The sequence below is a fragment of the Oryzias latipes genome, chromosome 8 (genome assembly GCF_053564925.1).
Source record: "Oryzias latipes strain Hd-rR chromosome 8, Olatipes_Hd-rR_3.1".
NCBI lineage: Eukaryota > Metazoa > Chordata > Actinopteri > Beloniformes > Adrianichthyidae > Oryzias > Oryzias latipes.
This window is the reverse complement of record NC_136244.1, coordinates 27890001-27917539: the sequence shown is the minus strand read 5'-3', so window position 1 is coordinate 27917539 and position 27539 is coordinate 27890001. Positions and strand designations below refer to the sequence as shown.

General features: G+C 52.0%; 4 protein-coding genes across 19 annotated transcripts in view; 2 read left to right on the top strand and 2 right to left on the bottom strand.

The window, feature by feature from the left end:
• Positions 1-384: 384 nt before the first annotated feature.
• Positions 385-8252, bottom strand: LOC105357784 (uncharacterized). Of its 8 annotated transcripts, none has more exons than XM_023957210.2 (6): positions 7909-8251; positions 4392-5499; positions 3557-3635; positions 2893-2986; positions 563-709; positions 385-527 (listed from the first exon to the last, which is right to left on the bottom strand). In XM_023957210.2, the coding sequence occupies exons 1-5, from the start codon at positions 8116-8118 to the stop codon at positions 635-637; spliced, it is 1566 nt and encodes a 521-aa protein (XP_023812978.1). In that variant the 5' UTR covers positions 8119-8251; the 3' UTR covers positions 385-527; positions 563-634. The 8 variants fall into 8 exon arrangements, with proteins under 8 accessions (XP_023812978.1, XP_023812979.1, XP_020555863.1 ...); XM_078951995.1 differs by lacking the exon at positions 385-527 and adding an exon at positions 855-1078 and having other exon boundaries at positions 571-709; positions 7909-8252; XM_078951994.1 differs by lacking the exon at positions 385-527 and adding an exon at positions 807-1078 and having other exon boundaries at positions 572-709; positions 7909-8252.
• A 2190-nt stretch (positions 8253-10442) lies between these two features.
• jmjd6 (jumonji domain containing 6, arginine demethylase and lysine hydroxylase) lies at positions 10443-14181 on the bottom strand. Its single transcript, XM_004084779.4, has 6 exons — positions 14010-14181; positions 12830-13218; positions 12469-12755; positions 11496-11631; positions 11293-11425; positions 10443-11213 (listed from the first exon to the last, which is right to left on the bottom strand). Exons 1-6 carry the CDS (start codon positions 14136-14138, stop codon positions 11082-11084), a joined length of 1206 nt encoding a protein of 401 aa, XP_004084827.1. The 5' UTR covers positions 14139-14181; the 3' UTR covers positions 10443-11081.
• A 144-nt stretch (positions 14182-14325) lies between these two features.
• mettl23 (methyltransferase 23, arginine) lies at positions 14326-18844 on the top strand. Of its 7 annotated transcripts, XM_078952003.1 has the most exons (7): positions 14326-14465; positions 14597-14718; positions 16404-16471; positions 16627-16731; positions 17343-17580; positions 17933-18017; positions 18089-18844. In XM_078952003.1, the coding sequence occupies exons 4-7, from the start codon at positions 16648-16650 to the stop codon at positions 18246-18248; spliced, it is 567 nt and encodes a 188-aa protein (XP_078808129.1). In that variant the 5' UTR covers positions 14326-14465; positions 14597-14718; positions 16404-16471; positions 16627-16647; the 3' UTR covers positions 18249-18844. The 7 variants fall into 7 exon arrangements, with proteins under 7 accessions (XP_078808129.1, XP_078808128.1, XP_004084829.1 ...); XM_078952002.1 differs by lacking the exon at positions 16404-16471 and having other exon boundaries at positions 17933-18009; XM_004084781.5 differs by lacking the exon at positions 16404-16471.
• A 2080-nt stretch (positions 18845-20924) lies between these two features.
• The window catches only part of caskin2b (CASK interacting protein 2b), a 31816-nt gene continuing 25201 nt past the window's right edge, over positions 20925-27539 (top strand). For 2 of the 3 annotated variants that reach the window (XM_078951982.1, XM_078951981.1), the window contains exons 1-2: positions 20925-21237; positions 22063-22273. In XM_078951982.1, the coding sequence (XP_078808108.1) occupies positions 22183-22273 (91 nt within the window). In that variant the 5' untranslated portion in view covers positions 20925-21237; positions 22063-22182. Of the gene's footprint in view, positions 21238-21563; positions 21685-22062; positions 22274-27539 lie in introns of those variants that run through there. The other variant, XM_023957193.2, reaches the window with a different exon arrangement.

Genomic DNA, 27539 nt, shown 5'->3' with positions numbered 1-27539 from the left:
ATCACAGCAGCGTTAAAAAACACGCATGACGGAGCACAGGAGGTCACGGAAGACGGTTTCTCCAACCTGAAGCTGGAGGCGGCGCCTTCATTCAGACGCCGTCAAGTGGAGTGAAGGGGGCGGGGTTGTTCTCCAACAGTCCCGCCCACAACTCTGAGGTGAATCTTTAATGAACTCCTGCCGCTCTGCAGGAACTACGTCCTAGAAAACCCCACAAAAAGACGACTGCGAAGGTGATCAATCTGATGATGATGATCAGAGCGGGACTTCAGTAATCTGATTACTCCAGGAATCATACTTCATTCTTCATGAAATCAGGTTCTCCTCCCTCAGACTGGAGGAGATGAAGGACTGACCTCCTCTTTCCTCCTTCCAGCTGAAACTCCTCCATGAGGCCACTAGAGGGCAGTGCTGCCCTGTAGGCCTACAGCTGGGGGGGGGGGGGGGGGGGCATTGATCAACTTTTTCCACAACAGTCTTCAGACGGAACAGAAACAGAGCACAAAGGAAAACCGAGGCTCCTGCTGACGCTTCAGCACCTCCTGCAGGAGGTGCTGAAGCGTCAGCAAAGCTCCACTCATGCGGGTTATCGAGACAGAAGCTGCAGAATCATCCAGATCTGCTTCCTGGAGGGTTAAAGCGGCTGGACGGAACGTGGAGGGAGCTCCAGCTGGACCCCCTCCCTGCAGGGCTGCTCCTCACTGATCAGCTGGAAGGAGAAGAGGGGGACAGGTCAGAAAACGTCTGATGATGTCATCAGAAACACACAACAGGAGTTCTGCTGCAGGAGCTCCGACAGTCTCCACCTTCTGAGGAGGTCTCCGCCCAAACCCGGGTTCCCGTTTCAGACTGACCTCCATCCAGAAACCGTCTGACTGAGGAACATGCTCCTCCTTTCTCATGAGGAGGTTCCCCGAAGTCTCCAGAAACACATCTGCTCAGACACCTGAGGAGGAGCGTTCTCCTGATGAATCAGAGGGACGTCTGAATCCCACATCCTCCACCAGCAGAGCCGGTTCGAGCCCACTGTGCTCCAAGGAGGACGTCCAACCAAAGCATCCAGGATGTTCGGACGCTCCTGCAGAGGAACGTTTTAGAGGAAGGTCCGCCTCGTGGAAAGGGAGGAAATCTTCTGAAACGTGCTGACGGACAGAACCGCAGGAACCAGAGCAAACGGCTGCAGAGACGAGTGAGGACCACTGATCCACAGCGCTGACTGACCCGACGGTCACCAGGGTGAGGAGCTCTGACGTCCTCCTCACTGGTTCTGGTTCTGTCAGAGCTCCAGCAGACAGTCTGCAGCCGTTAGCGCAGCATGCAGGTTAGCAGAGCAGCTGTAAGCTAGCAGACGTCAGCAGGAGGGCAAAGCAGAAACCAGACGACACGGAGAGGATCCACCAGATCCACCAGAGGATCCACCCGAGTACAAACTGTCCTTGGTGGGTTAAATCTGCTGAACCTGAAACCTGGTTTGTTCTTACAGGTAAGACGTTCACCTGTGAGGTTAGGACCCACCCGAGTCTGTGACTCACCCGGGTCTGACCCGACCGAGTCTGTGACTCACCCGGGTCTGACCCGACCGAGTCAGTGACCCACCCGAGTCTGTGACCCACCCGAGTCTGACCCACCCGAGTCTGACCCACCCGAGTCTGTGACTCACCCGGGTCTGACCCGACCGAGTCAGTGACCCACCCGAGTCTGTGACCCACCCGAGTCTGTGACTCACCCGGGTCTGACCCGACCGAGTCAGTGACCCACCCGAGTCTGTGACCCACCCGAGTCTGTGACTCACCCGGGTCAGTGACCCACCCGAGTCTGACCCACCGAGTCTGTGACTCACCCGGGTCTGACCCGACCGAGTCAGTGACCCACCCGGGTCTGACCCGACCGAGTCAGTGACCCACCCGAGTCTGTGACCCACCCGAGTCTGACCCACCCGAGTCTGTGACTCACCCGAGTCTGTGACTCACCCGGGTCTGAGACTCACCCGGGTCTGACCCGACCGAGTCAGTGACCCACCCGAGTCAGTGACCCACCCGAGTCTGTGACCCACCCGAGTCTGACCCACCCGAGTCTGTGACTCACCCGGGTCTGACCCGACCGAGTCAGTGACCCACCCGAGTCAGTGACCCACCCGAGTCAGTGACCCACCCGAGTCAGTGACCCACCCGAGTCTGTGACCCACCCGAGTCTGACCCACCCGAGTCTGTGACTCACCCGAGTCTGACCCGACCGAGTCAGTGACCCGACCGAGTCAGTGACCCAACCGAGTCTGACCCACCCGAGTCTGTGACCCACCCGAGTCTGTGACCCACCCGAGTCTGTGACCCACCCGAGTCTGAGACTCACCCGGGTCTGAGACTCACCCGGGTCTGACCCGACCGAGTCAGTGACCCGACCGAGTCAGTGACCCAACCGAGTCAGTGACCCACCCGAGTCTGTGACCCACCCGAGTCTGTGACCCACCCGAGTCTGAGACTCACCCGAGTCTGAGAGTCACCTGGGTCTGACCCGACCGAGTCAGCGACCCACCCGAGTCAGTGACCCAACCGAGTCTGACCCAACCGAGTCTGACCCACCCAAGTCTGCGACCCGAGTCTGACCCACCCTAGTCTGCGACCCGAGTCTGACCCACCCGAGTCTGTGACCCACCGAGTCAGACCCACCCGAGTCTGTGACCCACCCGAGTCTGACACACCCGAGTCTGTGACCCACCCGAGTCTGTGACCCACCCGAGTCTGACCCACCCGAGTCTGTGACCCACCCGAGTCTGTGACTCACCCGAGTCTGTGACCCACCCGAGTCTGTGACCCAGCTGAGCGCACTGACTCGGGTGGGCCAGGTGGGTCAGACTAGGGTGGGTTTGGAAAGGTGAACCGAGCGGAGCATCACCTCACTGCGACCTGCTGAGGGCGCAGCGTCGTCACAAACGGGTGAAATCTGAGGTGAACTCGACCCTGGAGAGAAAAGGAGGCGACACAAACACCTGAGGAGTAAAAACATTGAGAACAGGAGGTCTGCAGGAAGTCTGAGTGACGGCCTCAATGCCATCCATGATGACATCATCACCATCATCATGGATGTGGAACCACGGAGCAGTTCACAGAGTTGAACCCCTCCCCCATCCCAAAACTGTCACAGCTGCTGAGGCCTGACAAGGACGTCCAATCAGGAGGGAGGAGGAGAAACGCCTGCTCTGCAGATTCCACAACCTCCAATGTTAAAAGGAGTCCGAAAATACAGAGTAATCAGATTACTGATTTTTAGAGGAAACTAATCAGATTACTGATTATGAAGAACAATCAGATTAAAGCGAATCGATCTAATAAGGTTACAGTCAGAAATGTAACACGATTACAGGGATTTAGAGATAAGTACTCAGATTACAGATGATCTAAGGTAAATAGTCAGATTAGCACAAATCAGAGGGATGTAATCAGATTACAGAGAATGGGAGGAAAATAATGAGATTATAGAGAAGATGGAGCGTGCGCAGCCTGCAACCTGCAGCGGTGCATGCTGGGATATCATCACCACGAAGTAAGGGGGGGCCCACCTCTGCTCCGCCTCCTCCTTGGTCATCAGCGTCCCGAAGCTGCTGCTCCCTGAGGAGAAGCCGGCAGCTGCAGCCACATCTGGAACAGCAGAGACCCGGTTCAGACGCAGAAACGGATCAAACGGACAAGAGAACCATGAGGAGAACACGACTGGAGAAAAGCCGCCTCCAGTTCAGACCTTCGCTGGTGAAGCGGAGAACGTTTGTGGCTCTTGGATAAAACAGAGTGATCCACTAAGAACCTTTATGGATCCACTAAGAACCTTTATGGATCCACTAAGAACCTTTATGAATCCACAAAGAACCTTAATGGATCCACGAAGAACCTTAATGGATCCAAGAAGAACCTTTATGGATCCACTAAGAACCTTTATGAATCCACTAAGAACCTTAATGGATCCACGAAGAACCTTAATGGATCCACGAAGAACCTTAATGGATCCAAGAAGAACCTTAATGGATCCACGAAGAACCTTTATGGATCCAAGAAGAACCTTTATGGATCCAAGAAGAACCTTTATGGATCCACGAAGAACCTTTATGGATCCACGAAGAACCGTAATGGATCCCTGAAGAACCTTTATGGATCAATGAAGAACCTTTATGGATCCATAAAGGTTCTTTTAATTTAAAGTTCGTAGCACAACTTTATATTTGACTTTGTTCCTTAAACAATATGCGTCCGGCTCGTCTGACCGGGTTCTGGGGAGCACCAGTTCTTCAGTGGACCTGAGGCACTACACCCTGATGCAGGTCTATACCCTGATCCAGGTCTACACCCTGATGCAGGTCCACACTCTGACCCAAAGTCTCCCAGAACAAATAGCAGCCTTACCGTTCAGGGCCATCTCGGGGTCTTGTTGCGGTTCCTTGGACCCTCCGTCTCCAGGCTCAGTGAATTCCAGAACCAGATCTAGAGCAGACTGTTCTGGTGTCTTGATGCTTTCAGGTGATTGTTGGAGTTCATCGATAACCCCATCAGACTGGGTCACAGGTTCAGGCCCAGAGTCTGGTTTCACAACAGAATCCGGTTCAGTCAGAGTCTTCGGTCCAAGTTCAGGAGATGCGTCTGATACAGAAATGGATTTAGCCTCTAAAAGAGGTTTTGGTTCAGCAGATGTCTCGGGTTCAGACTTTGGATCATTGACACCTTCTGAGGGTATTTCTAGAACCACAGCTGGTACATTTAGTGGTTCTGGAGCTGGTTCCGGGACAGGCTCTAGAGCTCCTAGAGTTTCAGAAACTAGCTTAGGTATTGCTTCATTTTCAGTAGCAAACTCTTGAGCTGCTACAAGAAATGGAACAGCCTCTGGTTCTGGTACTTTAACTTGTTCTGGAGCTGGTTCTAGTACTTTGACTGGTTCTGGAGCTGGTTCTGCTTTTTTAACTGGTTCTGGAGCTAGTTCTAGTACTTTAACTTGTTCTGGAGCTAGTTCTAGTACTTTGACTGGTTCTGGAGCTGGTTCCGGTACTTTGATTGGTTTTGGAGCTGGTTCCGGTACTTTGACTGGTTCTGGAGCTGGTTCCGGTACTTTTATTGGTTTTGGAGCTGGTTCCGGTTCTTTGACTGGTTCTGGAGCTGGTTCCGGTACTTTGACTGGTTCTGGAGCTGGTTCTGCTACTTTAACTGGTTCTGGAGCTGGTTCCGGTACTTTGATTGGTTTTGGAGCTGGTACCGGTACTTTGACTGGTTCTGGAGCTGGTTCCAGTACTTTGACTGGTTCTGGAGCTGGTTCCGGTACTTTAATTGGTTTTGGAGCTGGTTCCGGTACTTTGACTGGTTCTGGAGCTTGTTCCGGTACTTTGACTGGTTCTGGAGCTGGTTCTGCTACTTCAACTGGTTCTGGAGCTGGTTCCGGTACTTTGACTGGTTCTGGACCCGGTTCCGGTACTTTGACTGGTTCTGGAGCTGGTTCCGGTACTTTGATTGGTTCTGGATCAGCCTGGAAAGACAGAGTTCATAGATCATCATCTAAAGCTGCGGTTTTTTCCTCTTGTTCACACAAACGAAGCCCAGTCTAGAAGAAGCAGCTCTACGTTGAAAGCCTCTGGAACACGTGTTGACCTGTTAGCGCTCACATGCTAATGAGGGCTAACAATCAAAACAACCAAACGACCCCAGAGACCCATTTGTTGTTCCCCAGAGCGTCCCACAGGTGAAGGTGAGGTGGGCCCAGCACAGAGCTGAGGGGAACACCAGGAGGAACACACGCAGACTGACTGTTCTCAGGTTTCTGTGGAGGAACCGTCATGACCGGAATGCTGTCACCTCCTCATGGTGCAGAACAGAAAACGAAGAACCCAACAGGAGAACGTTGGAGAACAGAATTGAAGTTTTCCTGATGTTCAGTGACTCCAGAGATTCCTGCTGTGACCTGCAGCCGCCGTCAAGGTTCTGAAGACCAGAACCACAGAACCCTTCAGGGGTTTAGATCCGTCTGATGATCTGGATGTTCTGATCCGTCTGAAAAAGTAACTGGAGCTCTGACTAATGGAAAGTTCCATTTTTTGGAGGTTGTCATGGTAACGCTAACTAATGACCAAAACCAGACGACCCGTCTGACAGCCTCTGTGACGAGGATGAGGATGAGGATGAAGAGCTCAGCCAAAGGTTCCAGTCCCTTTGGCTGCTTGAACATCTGAAGCCGATAAATACCAGAACCATCAGGAACCCGGAAGTGAAAGCAACAGCTGACCGCGCCTATCCTGTTACCACGGTAACCTGACTACAAAGCAGACGTTTACGGTGAGAGACAGAGGCCAAAAGAAAATGCAAACTATTTACTGTCAAACGGTTATGATGTGGTTGCCATGGTAACAACATGGGTAAAAGTTCAGAGCAGCAACCTGTCTGTCTGCGGAGGAGAACCGCTGGATCTGTAATGTTTACTGATCAAGAACTCAGAGCTCCTGCAAACACCCCCCTTGTCCCTCCCGAACAACAGGCCTCTGTGAGAGCGGCACAGAAGGCCTTTATGAGCAAACTGTAACACCAAGAGACAGCGGGGGGTGTAGTTCCCACAGCAGCCACTAGGGGCGCAGTCTTTGTACAGGTTCCAACGCTGAACACAACTTTAGAACACGCTGACATGATAATATTTATGTATTTGTGAGAAAAATGAACATTCTTGACTGATTATTTAGAGGCTGCTGTTTAGCTTCACGGTGATGATATATAAATGAAAGGAATCCTTCATAAATAATAATAAACGTGACATGAAACTATTCCAGTAAACTCCTGAAATGTTTTTGTCGTTCTGGATTTGATGAAGAATCTGTTTTTAAATTTCCGTTGAAACGAGAACGGAGCAGAAACGACGGCTGGAAACAGACCAGAGCTTCTGGTTCTTATCAGACACAGCAGACGTACAGACCTGGGGGGCCAAGGGGACGGCGCCAGCTGAGGATCATGGGTATTGTAGTAAAGAAGCTCTATAACACAACTACGACTATTCTGATGCCTCAGACAGCCAGAAGCTCCGCCTCCAGATGACGGTGAGGCGGTGAAACCCTGAACCTGTTCTCCTGCAGGAGAACCCGCTGCGCTCAGACCTGTGTCGTTCCATGGCTGTGCAGTAACCCTGGGGGGGGGCTTTTGTCTGTCCAAACGCAGACGAGGCCGTCAGCGAAGTTTCTGCCGCGCAGCAAGTTAGAACCTTAAATATAGGTTTGACACCAAATGCCAACGAGGGGCGGGGGGCACATTCTTCACAGGCCTTAGAGCGGGAAAAGGTCAGAAAGATGCTCAGCTCGCTAACAGTACCAGAGCTGACCAGCAGGGGCAGCATGGGGGCAGAATGTTCTCAAGTTTGATCCAAACGTCCTTTTTAACCATGAAGGGAGAACAGATGAGCAGAGAACAAACCTGGAGGTCTTCAGGGTGCACATATGTGTGCTGGGGGGGGGTCATCTGACCGGTTTTCAGGTTTTTTCAGCCAGACTTTTTCAAATGTTCTGGACTCAAGAACAACCCAACCAATCCGTCAGACTGATCTCTGTCACTCAGCTGATCCGTGAGGTTCTGAAGGTTCCTCCATATCTGGGAGTTGAAACCATTTGTCTGAAGACTGTCGGACTCTGATACCGGATCTGTCCACAGAAATAGAAGTTCTGCTGGTTTCACAACAATAAATCACCAACTGGAATAGTTCAAAGTTCTGAAACAGAAATCTGGAACTTTGGAAAGAAAATTGTTTAATTCTGGAACGGAACCGACTTTATTTCACAAAAACAAGAATAACTGTTGATAATTCACTTTGATGTGAACTTTGATGACTTTCTTTCTGCACCTTTGGGATCAAATAAGTTCTGCATGAGCATTTAAACAGTAAACTCCGATGCTTCATCTGTACCTGGAGGTCGGGATGGTCCCGGGCGGCTGGTTCGGTCCGGACCGCTTCTCCCAGCGCTCTGGACGGAGGAACGGCGTCTCTGGGGCCGACTTTGGGCCTCCTGTCCCCGGCAGAGGAGTCGCCGCTCCTCCGGAGCAGAGAAGAAGCCACATATATGGCGACAACGGTGAAGAGGAAGGCGGGAAGGAGCACGACCGGGTCCAGATCCATGACGGGGCCCAGGTTCGATCCGGCAGCGCGCGAGAGGCTCAGCAGACAGAGTGTGCTGATGGCGCGCGAGCGCACTGAGTCCAGGAGCGCTGAAGCTGGTCTATGGCAAGCCAAAGGGCTCAAAATGTGTTCCCATAGACTGAGGCCGTGTCCCAGCTCCCCTTCTCCTCCCCAACCCCCCAAAGACTGCAGGCCCACAGGCCTTCAGGCTGAAGGCCCGTACACACCGGGACCAATATTCGCCAGCCGTTATTCAACACGTTTTTTGTGTTCACACCCAGGCGATTTTCGCTGACGGTGAGCCGAGTGAACATGCAATTTCATTCCCTGACATTAGATGGCGCTTAATGTAAACAGAAATACTCCTGTACACAAGGTGGTGCTGCGCAACTTTACGCTTCTTAAAGTCGCTTTTCACTCAGAAGAAGAGAGCAAGTATTTACGCGCTTGTCAGAATCAAACAAAGAAAACATGAATATTTAAAGCACCAGTAGCTCCACTTCCAGCGATGAAGAAATTATAGTTCTGTTGATGATGAAAGACGCCGATTTTGGGTACATCCCATAGTTACGAGAAGAGAAGAACATGGGGAGTTTTATCGACTGGTACAAGAGCTGAAAATGTATCATGAGCGTTTTCGGGGATATTTTAGAATGTCCGTCATTATTTCTTCGCGGCAGTGTAGACGCTACTTGGCGTCTATCTTCTTCGCTGGTATGTGTGCTCAGCAAGGCAGTTTTGTGTTTGAGCGCCCCCAAGTTGTGTTTTACTGTAACTTCAGAAGCTCCAGACACGTGTGCAAAAGCGCCGTTCTCATTGGTCGTGTAGTTTTTGACGCGAGGCGTCAAACCAAAAAAACGAACCCGAGGCGTTTTTTAAAAAGTGACGCTTTGACGCGTGGCGTTTTTTGCGTCGGTGTGCACACTCACATTGGTGCCCTTTGTTTAGTCACAAGGCGTTAAACGTTGGTGAATATCGCGGGCGAAATTCGTCCCGGGGTGTACGGGAATTCCTGCCCTAACTACAGAGCGGGAAAATCTGGATCTGAACGCCATCGTCACTGCGTTTTCTCTCCTGACAGAAAAACAGACAGTTTTGGACGTTGTGGCGTCCAAACGGCATTTCTTTAGTTCTATGATCAACATTTTCAGCGCATTTCCTGATGGAAACAACCACTGCTGCCTAAAACGTTGTGCTGTCGGGGTCTTCTGCTGTCTTCGGCTTGCCATACCCCCCCAACACTTTCTGGGAGAAAATGCTTTACTGATGCGCTGCCGCTTGATCCTGAGTCTGCAGACGTCACTTCTCTAGCAGTTTTCTCATTGGTCATTTTCCAAATCAAACCCATGACGTCATATACTTTGGCATCTGTCCTCTGCAGAGCTGTCCGCGGGACCGATGACCACTGCGCCTGCGCGGAACTTCTGCTGCTTCAAAATAAGAGCTCAACCCGCGGGTCAGGCGCTCCCAGAACAGACGCTATGCCTGCTGGGTTCAGCTTGATCTGGAGCTGGTTACCTGGATCAGGTGTTTCACTAAGAAGCTACAATGGCAGGTCAGTTGGAGAACACGTGGGCCCCTGACCACGGAAGAAGGCGTACGCCACTCTCTACGCAATAGTTGAGATTTATAAAAAGCAAACTTGAGGGGAAAATGTGCGGTCCTTCAAGCTCTGACCCAGGTGTACGCACAAAAACGGGTGAAATGAGAAACGGCGACGCCGTCGGCAGATGGAAGAAACACGTGAAAGTGAAAATGACAATACTGCCTCTCAGAAATAACATGAAGACTTCACAAAGCAAGTCTGACAATTAACAGCTACACCAACACCCGTTTGATCCATCAGCAGTGAAACAAATAAAAAAAAATCAAACAAAAATTACAATAGAAATTCAAATGAACACTTATTTGGAAAAAGAAAAGTGAAATATGTTCTGCAATATTGGCATGTTGTGCAATTCATCCTCATAAATAATATAGTTAACAGAACGAAATAATGTATAAAACTGATATTCTCGTCAGTGTGTCCGTCTGGAGGAGCAGATAGAGGTGCAATTAGACAGACAGACGTATTAATTGTCCACTGGGGAAAGTTGTTTTCATAGTTTTATATTTCTTCATAAGCTACAGAATTATGGTATTCATGCATATGCCTTTAGTTTGTTTTATTTTTGATAAAACAATGTATGGTGTATGTCTCAACCATTCAGAAAGCAACAAGAAATTACATTTGCGCTGATCAATTTCCCATTTCCACGTGGATTATTACCGACATCTGTCGGGTCAACAGAGACCCCCCCCTTCAGAAATGAGTCCAGACCCGGTTCTGAGTCAGAAATGTTTTATTGAGAAACAGTAAAACGGATCAGTCTGTGAGTCGACCCCCCCCCACAGAGGCACTTTGACATTTACAGAGCTCCCGTTTCCACGGAAACCAAGAAACTAAGGAGACCCCGCCCATCCAGCAGAGTCCAGAAGGTCCATTGGTCTGGTCTTCTGTCTGCGGTTCTAGCCCCGCCCCTCAGAAGAAGGTCACAGACCACAGCGTCAGGAGGTTTTTGCTTCAGGGGCCCGTCACCCCCCCATGTGGGCTTGTTCTGACCCGGTCCGGTCCTCAGACTTCCTGCAGGGTGGGTGGGGGTTAAGGCAGAGTGGGTGGAGCAGATTGAACCGAGAACTTTGCTGGTTCCTTCAAACCGGACTTTAGTGGCCCCGTCTCACAGCCAGAACCTGAGAGGAGCTCAAGCAGAGCACAGACGTCCCTGCTGAACCTGAACGCACCGCGCCTTTACATCAGGCTGGAGAACCCCCCCCCCCATAGAACCAGAGTCTGTACAGAACGGACACGTAGAAAAGCACAGTGGTGGTCTCTTTCAGCCCCCCCTTTCAACCCCGCCCATCTTATCTCTGCAGACAGCAGACCCCTCCCCTCGGGGGGGCAGCAGGCTGGTGGGGGCTGCGGGTCACCGGGACGAGCTCCTCTCCTTGCTGACGCAGTCGTCCTGGGTGGTGGAGTCGCCGTTCGCCGCCGAGCCGCAGACACGCCTCTTCTTCCTGCGGTGGGACATGGTGTCGCCCTCTGAGCCCGACCCCCCCTGCAGGGACAAAGAGCAGCAGCTGATTGGCTGAAGAGTCCGACGGGTCAGGAGGAGCCCGCACAAACCCGGTCAGTACCTCCGAGTCGGACGAGCTGGAGGAGGAGGAGGACGAGGAGTCGCTGGAGCTGTCCGAGGCGATGCCCGTGGACTCCTGCAGGTCCACTTTGTCCGCCAGCGCCGCCAGATCGGGCCGCTCCTGCTTCAGCACGCTGAAAGGACAGAGGCGGGGGTCAGCGGACCCCAGAAGCTCACAGCTCTGCAGAACCAGAAGCCACTCACCGGTACCACTTCCTGGACAACTTGGGTCGTCCTCGGACCGTTTTGTGCCACACGATGGGGAAGTTGGTGGTACTGGCAAAGTTCTGGGTCACGGCGATCGTGGTGTCCAAGTTGAGGACGACGTGCCACCACCCACCTGAAGACAGGACATTCCATGAGGACCGCCAGGGTTTGACCCGTTTCAGGAGTCCAGCTCAACAGAATCTTTAACGGCAGAGATCCAGACCGGACCTCAGACCTGCAGTTCAACGGTTCTGATGATTCTGGAGGTCTCTGACCCACAACAGAACGAAAGCAGCAACGGTCCAAATGAGCTGATGGAACAATTGAAATCAGGGAATTCATCTGCTGCTGTTTTCTAAAGCAGAACCCGCCGGATCCTCAGAGCGCCAGAGAACCCGCCGGATCCTAAGAGCGCCAGAGAACCCGCCGGATCCTCAGAGCGCCAGAGAACCCGCCGGATCCTCAGAGCGCCAGAGAACCCGCCGGATCCTCAGAGCGCCAGAGAACCCGCCGGATCCTAAGAGCGCCAGAGAACCCGCCGGATCCTCAGAGCGCCAGAGAACCCGCCGGATCCTAAGAGCGCCAGAGAACCCGCCGGATCCTCAGAGCGCAGGAGAACCCGCCGGATCCTCAGAGCGCCGGAGAACCCGCCGGATCCTCAGAGCGCCGGAGAACCCTCCGGATCCTCAGAGCGCCGGAGAACCCGCCGGATCCTCAGAGCGCCGGAGAACCCGCCGGATCCTCAGAGCGCCGGAGAACCCTCCGGATCCTCAGAGCGCCGGAGAACCCGCCGGATCCTCAGAGCGCCAGAGAACCCGCCGGACCTCCAGAGCCCTGAGGATCATACAGCAAAGTTGAACACGGATCTGGTTTGGTCAGACCAGCCGTAGCCTCTAGAAACAGTGAGGGGGGGGGGGGTTCGATGGTCACAGAGTTCCAGGTACAGACAGATCCCCGGGTCCTTACTGACCCGGCACAAAGACGGTCTCCCCGGGTCTCTGCAGGATCTCCAGCGGTCTGAACTCCTGGGGCCAGGTGGGCTGCTGGGAGCGGGGGTAGACCACGCTGAACCATGTGATGGCCTCGTCCTGCTGGTTCCCGCCTTCTTCCCGGGTCACCTTGATGAGCTCGCGCGGCGTGTTGGTGGGGAACAGGCACCACCTCTTGTGGCCCTGAACCAGAGCGTTCCAGGCGCTGGTGCCCAACGGGTCGATGTGGATCCCCGTTCCGGAGCGGGCCGGGCCCATCACAAACCACCTGCGAGGAGGAGCGGACGGCGTGAGGCGGTGCCGACAAAGACCCAGGTAAATCCTGCTCCGAAGAACCCCCACCTGTACGGCGGCCTGCGCTTCTCCCCCGCGAACTGGAACAGGTCGTCCCGGAAGAATACCGGCACCTCGTAGTCCTCCAGCAGCTTCTGGCGCTTGGCGTGCTCACCGTAGCTGCTGTCGAAGATGTAGAGCGGGCTGTCGTCTTTGGTGGACTCCAGGTACTCCATGTAGTACTTCATCTTCATCTTCACAGAGTAGCCGTCGTTGTCCTCCCCACACTTGAACTTCTGGTTCCGGTATTTGCGCTTCAGGCGCTCCAGGGTCCATTTCTCGCGGGCGGCCCAGCTGTCCTGGCAGTGGAGCAGAACGACGGGCTTGTAGGGCCGCTCGAAGCGCTCGATGAACTCTACAGCAGAGAGGTGGCGGGTGTCGACCCGCTCCACGTTGTCCTGTAAGGACACCAGGGAAGCAGCTGTGAGCCCCCGCCATGGCTTCAGACCCTCCCCACTGTGTTCTGATGAGAACATTCATGGTTTGAAAAGAAAAAAATTTAAATACACTTTATTATTGAAAATTGCTCAAATGCAAAGCATTGTGGTCTATATCTGTCCATCTAGTGATCATCGTTGCACACTGGCAGAGACTTCTGGGAGATTTCTAGGGGACTGGATTTTGGTGCACTAAAAACGGTAAACACTTTCAGTGCACTGCTTTAGTGAGCAGTGAAGGAAATCAGACTAACCGAAATCTGTCAATCAAACGTTTTGATTTGGAGGTGGGGCCCAGCAGGACACGCCTACTTTTACTGAGGCCCGTTTATGACTTGTATAACTTCAACTACAGAGAAAAAAGAGGAATCAGATCCAGAACGGTTCTTCTGAACAATAGAATGACTGAGGAACAGCTGTTGTTCTCTATAGAAGTCTTTAGGCTTTGGCTTCTTGGAGCCACTTCCTGTTTGGAACCCCAGAGGGGCGGGGCCACTCAGTCCAGGCCTTCACGCGCGTTCATTTGCAATCAGATTTTGAAGATTCTGATGCGTTTCTGTCTAAAACGGAACTTCTTTCTACACTTTGGATCCAGACTTCGCGGCTGCGCCCTAGAAGCTGCTTTAATGCAGAGCCGCGGCTCCTCGCGGGACCCGGAAGTGACGTCCCGCCCGCTTCTACATTGTCTACGTGACGAGCGGCACACTCGCCGCCTAGCTGCTGTTAGCCTAGCTTCCCTCCGGCGGCGCTACCTTGACGGTTCGGTGCGACAGGTCGAAGCTCTCGTGGTAACCGTGCTTGATCCAGTCTAACGAGTCCTTCAGCTCAGGCCTCGCGCTCCGTTTCGCCTCTTTGATTCTCTTCTTGCTCTTGTGGTTCATTTCTCCTCCGGGTGCTGCGGCCAGCTTTCCCGCCGCCTACATCCGGAGCTCGCGCGGGAGCTCTGAACAGATCCTTGCGTGAGGGAGGATCTGCCCGGGATTAGCACTTCGGCCTGGTGCAGAGTTTCACCGCATGCCGGTCTCACAACTTTGCGGGTTAGCCGCGGCAGCAGCAGCTAGCTGACGCCGGCGCGCACAATGACGCTTTGGTAAGCTGTTGCGTAACAGCCCCGCCCCCGCGGTACACTGAAATGCCATTGGTTACAGCCGGAGAGCGTTCCAAAATCTGATTGGCTGATCAACAAACCCAGTGTTCTCTCCATCGAGGTGATTGACTGATACTTCCGCGTTTGGAAATTATTTTATAATAATATTAATAATAATAAAATGTTAAAATAAAAAAGTTAAAGTGCGGAAACACAGCTGGGAGTAATTTATGGAATTATGTAAATTTACAGGAAAGTTAAACTTCAAAATGCAGCAAAGTATAGCCGAAGATCCAAACTTTGTTCGCAAGGTCTTCACGTTTGAAGACAAGAAGAAGAATCCAGGAGAGACGCTGACGGTCTCCATACCTGAGGTTGGTCCACAAATATGATCTTTAGCTGACACCCCCCCCCCCCCCCCCCCCCCCCCTACAGGTGAGAAACTCACCTGAGCCTCTGGGGCCAGTTGTTCAAAGGTAAGCTGATCGGATTGGATCAAATCTTGAAAATGGGTCGTCCAAAAGGGAAAGAAGGAATCTGAAATCAGATTAGATCACAGAATCCAATCCTAGTTCTAATCTGGATCAAACCTTCAGTTTGTGTTGTTCTAAACTTGTCAGTAGGATTTGGATAACTTTGATCCAAACAAACTGGATTATCCTGATCCCAACAGGGGGTCGGATTTAAAGGTGGATTCCAGGAGGGAAATTGGTCAAATAATACATTTGTTTCATTTAGTGTTTATACTTTTATTTATATTTTGCAATTGACTTGTGTAACCGTTGTAACAGTGATAAAGTAGATACAGTAGACATAGGCTACCAGTTAAGCTATTCAGTAAAAACAATGAAATAATCCCAGAAACAGATTTCAATAACAAACAAAAATAATATATTCAATTCATCACCGTATATTAATTTCAAAGAAACAATCATCAAAGATGAGCCTGTCAAAAATAATGTCTACCAATTGCATCCTTTACTATACGTCCACTCAGTCCCTCCTTCTGACAGAATGCCAGAGGCTGGTCTGGTTCTTCAAATGGCTCAGGTGCATCATGAACATCATCACACAGAGGGACATTGCGCCTGGTAGCGATGTTGTGCAGGACGATACATGCTAGTATTATGTTGCAGCTCCCTGTGGTTCCACTAAGTAGTTAAGGCATGCAGAGCGCCTCTGTAGAACTCCATTTAAACGCTCAATTGCACATCTTGTTTTGCAATGAGCAGTGTTGAAGCGTGCCTGCGCTGGTGTGGATGCTGCAAGAAAAGGAGTTATCAGCCACGGTAGGATGGGTAGGCCCTGTCTCCTAATGTTATGCCATCCGGTCGGTTGGTTTGGAGCTCTCTGTATAGAGCACTCCCTCTCAGGATACGTGCATCATGAACAGACCCAGGCCACTTCATGATACAGTTTGTGACGATGATGAGGTCAGCATCGCCCACAAGTTGGATGTTGATGCTGCGCCTGCCCTTTAGTTGATGTACTCCCAATCCCTCTCATGAGGGATGTTTGTTATTTTTGTGTTTTTTCTCAGAATAACAATCTCTTACAGTGACCCCATGTTGGCTCTTCTACCTGCTCTTCACATAGCTGGTAGCCCGTGTTGTGATATGTTGTCCCATTTAGAGGACAGGTAATCTGGATCAGAGTGATGCAGTCCAATGTTGCTTTGAAAAACCGGCATAATAGTAAAACGGATTACCTGATCCTGCATAGGAGGAAATGTGATTTCCAAATCCAGATCATTTTGATCCAGAGTAAACTTTTTGAACAACTGGCCCATGGTGAAATCTGACTGTTTTGGTGTTCTTTACACCAGCTCTCTGCTGCCACCCCCCGTTCACTTCCATGCAGTGGTCACCTGATGTAACTACAAGCTGCCAGACATCTTCCCTCTGAAGCGGTTTCCAGCACTGTGATCATCAACAGCATCTCAAATAGTGTTTTGAATGACGTCATGCCGGAGTTTTAGAGATTAAATTATGAGCTAATATTTCCTAGCAGATAATTCGTTATTTTTCAGTCCTGCTTTCTTCCCGTCTTTGTGGAAAAGAATTTTCGGCTCACTGTGAGGATCTCAGGTCAAAGAAGAGAACCGACCCGATCTTTGAGGTTCCTGAGGTGTGGTGATGTTCTGCTTATAGAAATCTCCATTTTAGTCAAGAGACAGGATGGTCAATATGAAGCCCCGCCCTCCAGAGGGGGCGGGGTCACGTCTGTGAGAAAACAATTCTGTTTGCTGTTTTAAAAACTTGTTACGTTCTGCTGACGTTCAGGTTCTGGACCCGCAGTACGGCATGTATGTGTGGCCCTGCGCCGTGGTTCTGGCCCAGTTCGTGTGGAAACACAGAGAGGAGCTGAGCGGCAAGACGGTGCTGGAGGTGAGACCGTAACCAGGAGCCCAGATCAGCCGCAGTCTGGAAGAGATCAGCTGACGTTCCAAAGCTCAGACAGACCGAAGAGGTGGAAGGAAGAGCTCGGTTCCTCTGGGGAAGAGCTCGGCTCCTCTGCGGAAGAGCTCGGTTCCTCTGGGGAAGAGCTCGGTTCCTCTGCGGAAGAGCTCGGTTCCTCTGCGGAAGAGCTCGGTTCCTCTGCGGAAGAGCTCGGTTCCTCTGCCGAAGAGCTCGGTTCCTCTGCCGAAGAGCTCGGTTCCTCTGCCGAAGAGCTCGGCTCCTCTGCCGAAGAGCTCGGTTCCTCTGCCGAAGAGCTCGGCTCCTCTGCCGAAGAGCTCGGTTCCTCTGCCGAAGAGCTCGGTTCCTCTGCCGAAGAGCTCGGTTCCTCTGCCGAAGAGCTCGGCTCCTCTGCCGAAAAGCTCGGTTCCTCTGCCGAAGAGCTCGGTTCCTCTGCCGAAGAGCTCGGTTCCTCTGCCGAAGAGCTCGGCTCCTCTGCCGAAAAGCTCGGTGCAGAGTCACAGTCTTTTGTCTGTAGAAGGCTTGAGACGGTTCTGGTCCACAGAGTCCAGGTTCCTCAGCAGTGTCTCTGTGTTCCTCAGATCGGAGCGGGCGTCAGTCTTCCTGGCGTGGTGGCGGCGCGCTGCGGCGCCCGCCTCTTCCTGTCCGACAGCTCTGAGAAGCCGTCCTGCCTGCAGAACTGCCGGCGGAGCTGTGAGGCCAACGGACTGAGCGGCGTGGAGGTGCTGGGCCTCAGCTGGGGGGAGGTTCCCCCCGACCTCCTGCTGCTCCCGGAGCTGGAGGTCATCCTGGGGTCAGACGTCTTCTACGACCCTGAAGGTGGGTCCACCCCCCGACCCCCCCACGGCATGCTTCCAAAGGGCTCCGCTGCCGGCCTGGGGGGCCAGCGCCCCCTTGTGTTACTGACTGATGCAGCAGACCCCCATAGCTCCAGAACAGGGTCTCCTCGGTCCTTTCCAGGGCAGGAGCTCCGCTCTGGAACCAGGAAAGTTGAACGGGTCAAAATGTTCTGGTCAGAACCCAAAGGGGCGTGGTCTGGATCTGGCCGTCATGTCCGTCTTTGTTCCCTAAACCGTTAGCTGATCTGGCTCAGAAGCAGCTGCAGGTCCATTTAGGTTTTAATCTCAGACAGGAAGTGTCCTGGTTCCTGATCAGCTGTTTCCTGTTGCAGACTTTGAGGACGTTCTTGTGACGATTGTATTCCTGCTGAGGAAGAACCCCAGGGCCCGGTTCTGGACCACCTACCAAGTGAGGAGGTGAGGCTGCAGTCCTGCGTTCCTGCTGTTCTCCTCCTCTCTCTCATCTCTGCTGGTTCTCGTCTCCTCAGCGCCGACTGGTCCATCGAGGTTCTGCTCCGGCGCTGGGAGCTGGACTGCATCCAGGTCCCTCTGGACCAGTTTGATGCGGACAAACCGGAGCTGGCGGCGTCCAGTCTGCCGGGCCGCCACACCATCCAGATGATGATCATCACCAAGAAGCACGGCTGACCCGCTGCAGAGTGGAACCTTCCAAGACTGGAACGGGGGTCTTTAAAGTTGTTGGACCTGAACCCGGTTCTGGTCTGACTCGGTTGTTATCAGAGCTCCGCCTGTAGCCAGCAGGGGGCAGCGTTTCCCGTGGTTCTGTTGGGTTCCATTTGGTGGCCCCTTCAGTGATGGCGTGGCGCGAATCCAAACAGATGATCGAACTGAAGATGGTTCAGTTTATCCTGAGAGGTGTGACTGAGGGGGCGGGGCTTAATCTAGACCTGTTCTTCCCGAATAAACCGGGTCATCAGAGGTGGAGGTTCTGCTGAGTCTCTGTGTGGTTTGCAACGTTCTCAGCCTCACTTTGACTCCTCATCACATGTTCATACAGGCCCCTCCCACCTGGTTGGTGTTACACATGGCACCCCCCACGGTTACCACGGTTCTCCTGTTTGGTCCAAACTAGACTTCAGAACCAGGAGGACCATCAGAGGAGAAACTGCTTGAACAAAATCTTTAAGGATTTGGTTCTTAATGTTTTGTCTTCCTTGTTTTGTGAGAATTCTTCCTGCCAGCTGCTGTCTTTAAATCATTCAGGAATAAATCCGTCAATCAAACCTTTAGTGTGATTCCCTGCTCGGCCTGCAGGGGGCGGTGCTGAAAGCTGCAGCCTCTGGTCTCTTGTTTGTTCTTCGTTCAAAGTTTTCTCCGTTGTTGTTTGCGGACATTCATGTAAACATCAGACCGAGACGGAACCAAAGAGAACCTGAAGCTGGAACCAGGAGAACGTCACTGAACCGCAGCTTAGACGTCCAAACCTCTGAGGATGAGGAGGCAGGAGCTTCTTCTTCATTCTGAGGACGTGAGCGACAGCATTTCACTGCTGATGGTTCCAGATCAGAAACCCTGCAGGAATGAGTCCAGAGAAAAGTCAGCTGGGATTAGGGGGGGAGGGGGGGGGGGTTCTGATGAGGAGGAGCAGATCTGTGAACAGAAAAGTCTCAGCACACAGAACCGGGCTGCAGGGTTTTCATGAAGGTTCTGTAGGTGAAACAGAACCCAACAGGAAGTAGATGGCTGGAGGGGAAAATAAAAGTCTTGGTTTGATGGCATTGATTATAGAAAATAAAACAAATCACAGATTCATGAAACTTATTACAGAAATAATCAAATGATTGATTCATGTGTCTCATAATCATAAATGGAGGTTTTTCTGATGATGCAGGCAGTTCACACTTAGATTCAATAAAATAGTGATTATTAACAAATAGTGAAGCTTGATTTGTTACTTGAAAAGGGGCGGGAAGAAGCAAACTCAGAATCCCACGGAGTTACTTCATTAATACTTTTTCATATTGTCATCCTCTGGGGCCAAAAAGTTTAATCTGGATCAAAATGATCCGGATTTGGAAATCACATTTCCTCCTATGCAGGATCAGGTAATCCGTTTTACTATTATGCCGGTTTTTCAAAGCAACATTGGACTGCATCACTCTGATCCAGATTACCTGTCCTCTAAACGGGAGAACATATCACAACACGGGCTACCAGCTATGTGAAGAGCAGGTAGAAGAGCCAACATGGGGTCACTGTAAGAGATTGTTATTCTGAGAAAAAACACAAAAATAACAAACATCCACTTCCATTCATAATTTCTTTTATGATCCCTCATCTGAGTCACAAAAAATAAAAAAACAAATACATTGTTGATATTTTGAAGACGTCTTAAATAAAATGGCTAAATGTCCAATAGTTAACAAAATAAAGAATGTTCAGGGAGTTTCTTAATCTGAGGAGGAGAGAACAGCATTTCCAGGCTCTGCTTTTAGGAGGAGGATCTGCAGTTCTGCTTTGGTTGTTTTTACTTTACTGAATAGCTTAACTGGTAGCCTATGTCTACTGTATCTACTTCATCACTGTTACAACGGTTACACAAGTCAAGTGCAAAATATGAATAAAAGTATAAACACTAAATGAAACAAATGTATTATTTGACCAATTTCCCTCCTGGAATCCACCTTTAAATCCGACCCCCTGTTGGGATCCGGATAATCCCGTTTGTTTGGATCAAAGTTCTCCAAATCCTACTGACAAGTTTAGAACAACACAAACTGAAGGTTTGATCCAGATTAGAACTAGGATTGGATTCTGTGATCTAATCTGATTTCAGATTCCTTCTTTCCCTTTTGGACAACCCATTTTCAAGAATTGATCCAATCCGATCACTAAAATCCGATCAGCTTACCTTTGAACAACTGGCCCCTGGTTCTGATCAGATGAGGGGAGAATATTTTCTGACTATCTTCAGAAAATATTCTTTCATGATCTCAGGAAACAACATGAATCACATGTCAAGATGAATCCAGAAATCACCAAGTCAAGATCATTGATAGTTTACTGATGAAAAACAGAAAACACTTTGGCATCATTTCAGTAATCGTTATTATTACACATCCCAGATTAACAATGTAAAACTGGTTGGTTATTAAAAATCATTTATTATTTCACAACATTCAGGTTCAAACAGCCACGTTTTCCAAATGTAGTTTAGCGCCGCACACAGAAACTTTTCTTTGTTTGAGTTTCTACATCCCCTCATTTTGTAGCCTCCTGCATTTTCTAGAAACTCTTCGGGTTAAAATTCAGATTTTGGACGCATCTGTATTTTATTTTGATAGTCCAAGCCGGAAATTCCCTGTCGCGTTCATGGTGACTTGACGGCGTGTGTAAAACCGGGAGAGTCCAGCGGAGAGTGTGGCGTTCAGAGAGGAGGGAAAAGTAGATGGGGGGGTCCAAAGCGCGGACGGTTCGGTCCTGTTCGGTGGTTTTGGGTCAGACATGCGCACAGGAGAAGCACAGTTATGTTGCGAGCGCGTGAGGAGGAGCGCAGACGGAGCGCGTGAGGATCTTTTTCAGCGGGAATAACTCCACTTTCGCGGCTCTCGGATTCCAAGCTGCCGCGGTGCGTTCACGGCCGTCCTCCACAAAGTTTTCACGAAGACAAAAAAAGGCAAGTTCGGTTGAAATCTTGGTTACAAACCGGGTCCACGAGTGGGAAAGTGGGTTAACAGATCTGCCCCGCAGTGGAACGAGGCCGCGGGGCCAAAGTCGGCGGAGGCCGGCCGCTGCCGTTGTCCCGAGGCTCGAACTTAGCGGAGTTCCCCGCAGAGGAGACTCTGCTGGCGGACGCGGTGTCCGCCCCGAACCGCTGCCGCGCGGGGCTGATGGGGGTGGGACGTGGGGTGGGTGGGGTGCTTATGTAACTTGAGCTGTAGGTCTGGACTCCAGAACCAGGACTGGGGGTAAGGCTCTGCCCCCTCCCGACCCTCAGCCTGGACGGCCTGCTGTGTTTACACAGCAGAAGAGCTGCCGGTGCGTTCAGGTGGCTTCTGTGCCGACGTCACACAGGTGTGTGCTGCCTTCAGGACCGTCTGCCGGAAACTCTGATGCAAGATGGGTGACAGAACATTTTGTTGAAATTTTCCCAAAATTTTATTTCATGAGTCTGCAGGAGCTTCAACTGTTGGTCAGCTGTTGTGAGAGGGGCGGAGCTTTAATCCAAACCTTCAGATGTTAGTCAGCTGTTGTGAGAGGGGCGGAGCTTTAATCCAAACCTTCAGATGTTAGTCAGCTGTTGTGAGAGGGGCGGAGCCTCAGCTCACACCTGCAGATGTTGGTTGTTGACGTATTTTCTGAGCAAACATAACTTTGGTCCGACTGAGAAACGGCGATGCATTTAAGTGCTTTATGTAAACAGGATTCTTGAGCTTCGAGTTCAGATCCCAGATCTGTCCCTCCCCTCTTCTAATCTGTTACCTTCCTCCTTCTACATCAGTGAGGAAGCAGAACTTCATCTGGAGGAAGAGGAGATTCTCACCTGAGGCTGTTCTCCTCCTCACCATGGGGCCCTAAGGGGGGCGGAGCTTTCTGTAAAGATTGAGGAAGAGGAGGAAGCATGGGGAAGGAGCAGGAGCTGCTGCAGGCGGTGAAGAGCGGAGACCTGATGACCACCCAGAAGCTGCTGTCCAAACTGAAGAGCAGAACCAGTAAGTCTGGCTCCGACAGAATCCGGGTTCTGCTGCAGACGTTCCCTCAGGAAGTTCTTGATTTTACATCAGACCATGTTTTTCCTGCAGTTCTGATTTCAAAAAGTATGAAAGTAAAATTCACAACTGCATCCCAGACATGAACAAAACTATACAAGTGTTCTGGGGCGAGGGGTGAGTGTTCTAGGGCGAGGGGTGAGTGTTCTAGGGTGAGGTGTGGGTGTTCTAGGGTGAGGTGTGGGTGTTTAAGGGCGAGTGGTGGGAGTTCTAGGGCGAGGGGGGAGTGTTCTAGGGTGAGATGTGGGTGTTCTAGGGTGAGGTGTGGGTGTTCTAGGGCGAGGTGTGGGTGTTCTAGGGCGAGGTGTGGGTGTTCTAGGGTCAGGTGTGGGTGTTTAAGGGCGAGTGGTGGGAGTTCTAGGGCGAGGGGGGAGTGTTCTAGGGTGAGATGTGGGTGTTCTAGGGTGAGGTGTGGGTGTTCTAGGGCGAGGTGTGGGTGTTCTAGGGCGAGGTGTGGGTGTTCTAGGGTGAGGTGTGGGTGTTCTAGGGTCAGGTGTGGGTGTTTAAGGGCGAGTGGTGGGAGTTCTAGGGCGAGGGGGGAGTGTTCTAGGGTGAGATGTGGGTGTTCTAGGGTGAGGTGTGGGTGTTCTAGGGCGAGGTGTGGGTGTTCTAGGGCGAGGTGTGGGTGTTCTAGGGCGAGGTGTGGGTGTTCTAGGGCGAGGTGTGGGTGTTCTAGGGCGAGGTGTGGGTGTTCTAGGGCGAGGTGTGGGTGTTCTAGGGCGAGGTGTGGGTGTTCTAGGGCGAGTTGTGGGTGTTCTAGGGTCAGGTGTGGGTGTTTAAGGGCGAGTGGTGGGAGTTCTAGGGCGAGGGGGGAGTGTTCTAGGGTGAGATGTGGGTGTTCTAGGGTGAGGTGTGGGTGTTCTAGGGCGAGGGGTGAGTGTTCTAGGGCGAGGGGTGAGTGTTCTAGGGCAAGGGGTGAGTGTTCTAGGGTCAGGTGTGGGTGTTTAAGGGCGAGTGGTGGGAGTTCTAGGTCGAGGTGTTCTAGGTTGAGGTGTGGGTGTTCTAGGGTGAGGTGTGAGTTTTTCTAGGGCGAGGTGTGGGTGTTCCAGGGTCAGGTGTGGGTGTTCTAGGGTGAGGTGTGGGTGTTCTAGGGCGAGGGGTGAGTGTTGTAGGGCGAGGGGTGAGTGTTCTAGGGCGAGGGGTGAGGTGTGAGTTTTTCTAGGGCGAGGTGTGGGTGTTCCAGGGTCAGGTGTGGGTGTTCTAGGGTGAGGTGTGGGTGTTCTAGGGCGAGGGGTGAGTGTTCTAGGGCGAGGGGTGAGTGTTCTAGGGCGAGGGGTGAGTGTTCTAGGGCGAGGTGTGGGTGTTCTCTAGGGTGAGTGTTCTAGGGTCAGGTGTGGGAGTTCTAGGGCGAGGTGTTCTAGGTTGAGGTGTGGGTGTTCTAGGGCGAGGGGTGAGGTGTGAGTTTTTCTAGGGCGAGGTGTGGGTGTTCCAGGGTCAGGTGTGGGTGTTCTAGGGTGAGGTTGCTGGAACCATAAAGACATTTGGAAATGCATGGTGGGTAAAGGAGGAGCAGTTAGGATGATGATCGGAGGAAGAGGAGGAGGAGACGCTTTTCTTCTTCCTCATGTTTTAGTTCTGGTCAAAGCTCATATCAGACAATAGCGCCCCCACATGACCGCCTGATGGAACCGCGTGATATTTTCCAGATGGTTCTGTTCGCTCCAGACTTTGTTGAGACAAACATGGGCGGTTCCGGTCCAAATTGGGCGATAATGAGGAGCTCTAAGCTCAGCCTGAAGCTTGTCTCGTCTTCTCTGCCTCCTGTTCGGTTTGAGGAGCACGGGGGAGGGGCTGACAGGAGGTGGGGTCCAGAGGGGTTATTCAGAACCGAAACCCCCCAGCAGAGGAGTCCAGAATGACCTTCATGGTGTCCTCACCTCCACAGCATCTTCATCTTCTGCTACAAACCGAAGAGGAGTTGCCAATCAAAGCCAACGAGGAACCTTTTAGAATCTGAAGAATCGTTTGTTCTGGAAAGTTTCTCTACTTTTCTGGAGAAACTGGTTTTATTAAATTACATCAAGTTGGAAATATTTTTAAAAAGCCAGAGAATTCCTGTCCAGCTGGAACAAAGAAAACCTGAACGCAGCAGATCCTGAAGGACAGAACCACCACGCTTACGTCAACCATGAGGCTTTGATCAGATCAGAACCCTTGGTTCTGAAGAGCGCGGGCCGGACCAGGCGGTGGAGGGGCCTCCGGGAGGCTGCTCCGTTGCATCTGCTGAGCTGTGGTTCCATAGTGGTTCCGTTCGGTTCAGCGCCAAACAGAACCTGGGGGGATTCTGTCTGCAGACCTCAAGCTGGGGGGGGGGGGGCAGTGGAGATGCTGCGGTGGATCCTGAACCCGTCTCTGTCCGGAGCCATCTGTGAACCGGTTCTGATCCAGCCCAGGTCCAAACGCCAGGAGCAGCAGTGGAGAAACCCGGGTGAGGAGCAGACGCTGTTCGTCCTGGACCGAAGAGGAAGCAGAACGCCGCGGCTGCTGCTGCTGCTCGAAGAGGCGGGGTTTCGCCACACTGACCAGGTAATGGAAAGAACGTGGCCACACCCCCCCAGGTTCTGGTTCTGCTGAAGAAGACCTGCGTCTGACGAGCTGCACCCGGAAGAACCAGCCGCTTTTTGGAGAACCCGCTGGAACGTTGAGATGGGAAGCAGTTAGAGCCCCAGGAAGGCCGTCCCAAGGCTGCGTGGCCCCGCCCCCAGCTTTCCTGGCCGGTGGGGGCGTTGATCAGTCCACTTTTAAAACGAGCAACAAGAACACAAACTGAACCTAAAGCACCAAGTCCTCTGGGTCAGAACCATCTGGACCATCAGAACTTCCAACACGTTCCTGTAAGACCGACCAAGACCCAGGAAGCAGAAACAGCCAGTAGTGACCAGCCATCCCATAATTGACCCCCCTCTTTGAGGATGTTTGGTTCTCATGGCGATCATGGTGACATCTCACTCTCTCCTGTTATTTTCGGGTTCCTGGTTCTGCCTGAAGGCCCGTCAGCATCTCGTGTTTCTGATCCAGTTTCGTTGGTTTGAAACCGGACTTCAAACTTTAACTTCTGTCCTGCTGATGTTTTTCAACTGGTTTGGACCTGACGGCTGATCCAGAGATGAGGCCTGCATCGTTCCGGAGTGAGACTCTAGCTTGGACGCGTTTGCCACGCCGCTCGCCCGCGCCGCTCCTCCGCGCCGCTCCTCCGCGCCGCGCCGCTCCTCCCGGCGTGCGTCTCCGTGTGAACTGAGGAGTCTTAAATATTCATAATCACTCATGAATATTTATGTTTGAGCTCATTTCTGATGTTTGGAATATTCCTCTTGATTTCTCGTTTTCAGCTTCATCTTTTATTCTTTAGGATTTCGGTTCCTTTTCCTCACATTCATGCAGAAAGGCGCCTCTGCTTTTGATGTCACTCCTTGGTTCTCCTGGAGGAACCTGGGAGAACTTCCCTCCGCAGGGAGGCCGTTCTTTGCTGTGATGGCGTTATGCAAGGGCAGCTCTGGGGGCCACATGAGTGGCACTCTGTGCATGAAGGGGCGTGCACGTGCCCCCGTCCGGTCAGGTTAGGATCGTGTGACGTCTGGGAGCTTCAGGAGCGGCTCTGGCGCCGGCGTTTGTTCGTGGCGGCCTGAGCTGAGGCCGTCCTCCACGTGTGCGTGAGAGGCAGAAACGTCCAGCTGAGCTCGGCTGATTGCCTCTGAAGGTTCCCGGCTCTGGCAGCGTGCACGAGGCTGTGCACGAGGCCGTGCACAAGGCCGCGCTCGCCTTTAGGCGGAGAGCTCCCATCTCCGCTATTCCTCTGAAAGGTAGTTTTCCGGGCCGGCATTCCAGCAGCGTGACATCATGGGGCCTTTCTTCCCGCTGCATTCAGGCGCCACTCGGACAATGGCGAGCTGAGGGACAGCTCCGGGGCTTTGGGGGGGGGCTTCAGCTGAGGGAGACGTCATGCTGATTGCAGCCTCTCCCGCCTCCTCAGGCTCCACAGATCCAGGAGTTCCAGGCTTCAAACGGCGGGCTGACCTACATTTGGCTCCTCCCCCATCATATCGTATCTGCAGTGAGCGAGGGGTCCGATGGTTTTTAACATCCAGAGCTCTAGACAGTAGTTCGGGGTCAGGGCAGGAACTCGGACGCAGGACTGTGGATGGTCAGCGGGGCAGCCATGGTCGTGACCCTGGGTTGCTACGGTGATTCCTCCCGGAAGAAAACTGCTGCAGCGCTGAGGAGGCGGGGCCTCGTCACAAAGATGGTGAACATGAATGTTTCCAGAAGGTTTCCGCCTCGAACCGATGAAAATGTCTGTGGTCACTCAGAATGGCGAGGAAGGGTCCGTCCTGAGTGCAGGAAGGGGTGTGGAACCAGAACAATGAGATGGGGAGAGGAACCGACTCCACCCGCCTCTTTCCGAACATCCTGACTCTGCAGAGCTTTGATCTGCAAAAGCAGGAAGTTCTGAGAACTTTGGGTGGATCAGGAGCGCTGGAACTGCACAAGGCGGCCGGTCAGAGTCCAGACCTTCTCAGGATCTTCATTCAGTCTGATGAGGATCCAGTTAGAGACCGGGCCAGAACATTTTCAGCTTGAATGGTTGATAAGTCCACTTTTTCACGGTCAGTGAACGCATCACAGGCACAGTGATGGGAAAGCTGATTTTCTTCCCTGTCAGTAGAAGCAGCCATCCACCTATTTCTAACCAGAACCTGTCTAGTCAGAGCTTGGACCCATCCGGGCCTTGGTCTCTGGGATTGGAGGTGAGGCTCGGACATTTTAGAGAAAGTCGGATCAGATCTGCTCCTCCAGGAGGGGGTTCTGGAGGGAGGAACATCCAGGAACCTTCATGAGATGAGGACAACCAAGAGCATCACTGTATGGATGGATGATGGATTATGGATGGATGATGGATGGATGTATGGATGGATGATGGATGGATGTATGGATGGATGATGGATGGATGATGGATGGATGGATGGATGATGGATGGATGGATGGATGATTGATGGATGGATGATGGATGGATGATGGATGATGGATTATGGATGGATGATGGATGGATGATGGATTATGGATGGATGATGGATGGATGGATGGAGGATGGATGGATGATGGATGGATGATGGATGGATGGATGGATGGATGATGGATGGATGGATGGATGGATGATGGATGGATGGATGGATGGATGGAGGATGGATGGATGGATGATGGATGGATGATG

Coding starts and splice junctions, on each gene's coding strand:
- LOC105357784 (XM_078951995.1), bottom strand. CDS start 8,118: ATGGATCTGGACCCGGTCGTGCTCCTTCCCGCCTTCCTCTTCACCGTT. Junction 5,500..7,908: donor GGGACCATCCCGACCTCCAG/GTACAGATGAAG, acceptor CTGTCTTTCCAG/GCTGATCCAGAACCAATCAA. Junction 2,987..3,556: donor AAGGAGGAGGCGGAGCAGAG/GTGGGCCCCCCC, acceptor TTTACTCCTCAG/GTGTTTGTGTCGCCTCCTTT.
- jmjd6 (XM_004084779.4), bottom strand. CDS start 14,138: ATGAACCACAAGAGCAAGAAGAGAATCAAAGAGGCGAAACGGAGCGCG. Junction 12,756..12,829: donor AAGCGCAGGCCGCCGTACAG/GTGGGGGTTCTT, acceptor TCCTCCTCGCAG/GTGGTTTGTGATGGGCCCGG. Junction 11,632..12,468: donor GGAGACCGTCTTTGTGCCGG/GTCAGTAAGGAC, acceptor TCCTGTCTTCAG/GTGGGTGGTGGCACGTCGTC.
- mettl23 (XM_020700206.3), top strand. CDS start 14,575: ATGGAATTATGTAAATTTACAGGAAAGTTAAACTTCAAAATGCAGCAA. Junction 16,732..17,342: donor GCGGCAAGACGGTGCTGGAG/GTGAGACCGTAA, acceptor TGTGTTCCTCAG/ATCGGAGCGGGCGTCAGTCT. Junction 17,581..17,932: donor CGTCTTCTACGACCCTGAAG/GTGGGTCCACCC, acceptor TTCCTGTTGCAG/ACTTTGAGGACGTTCTTGTG.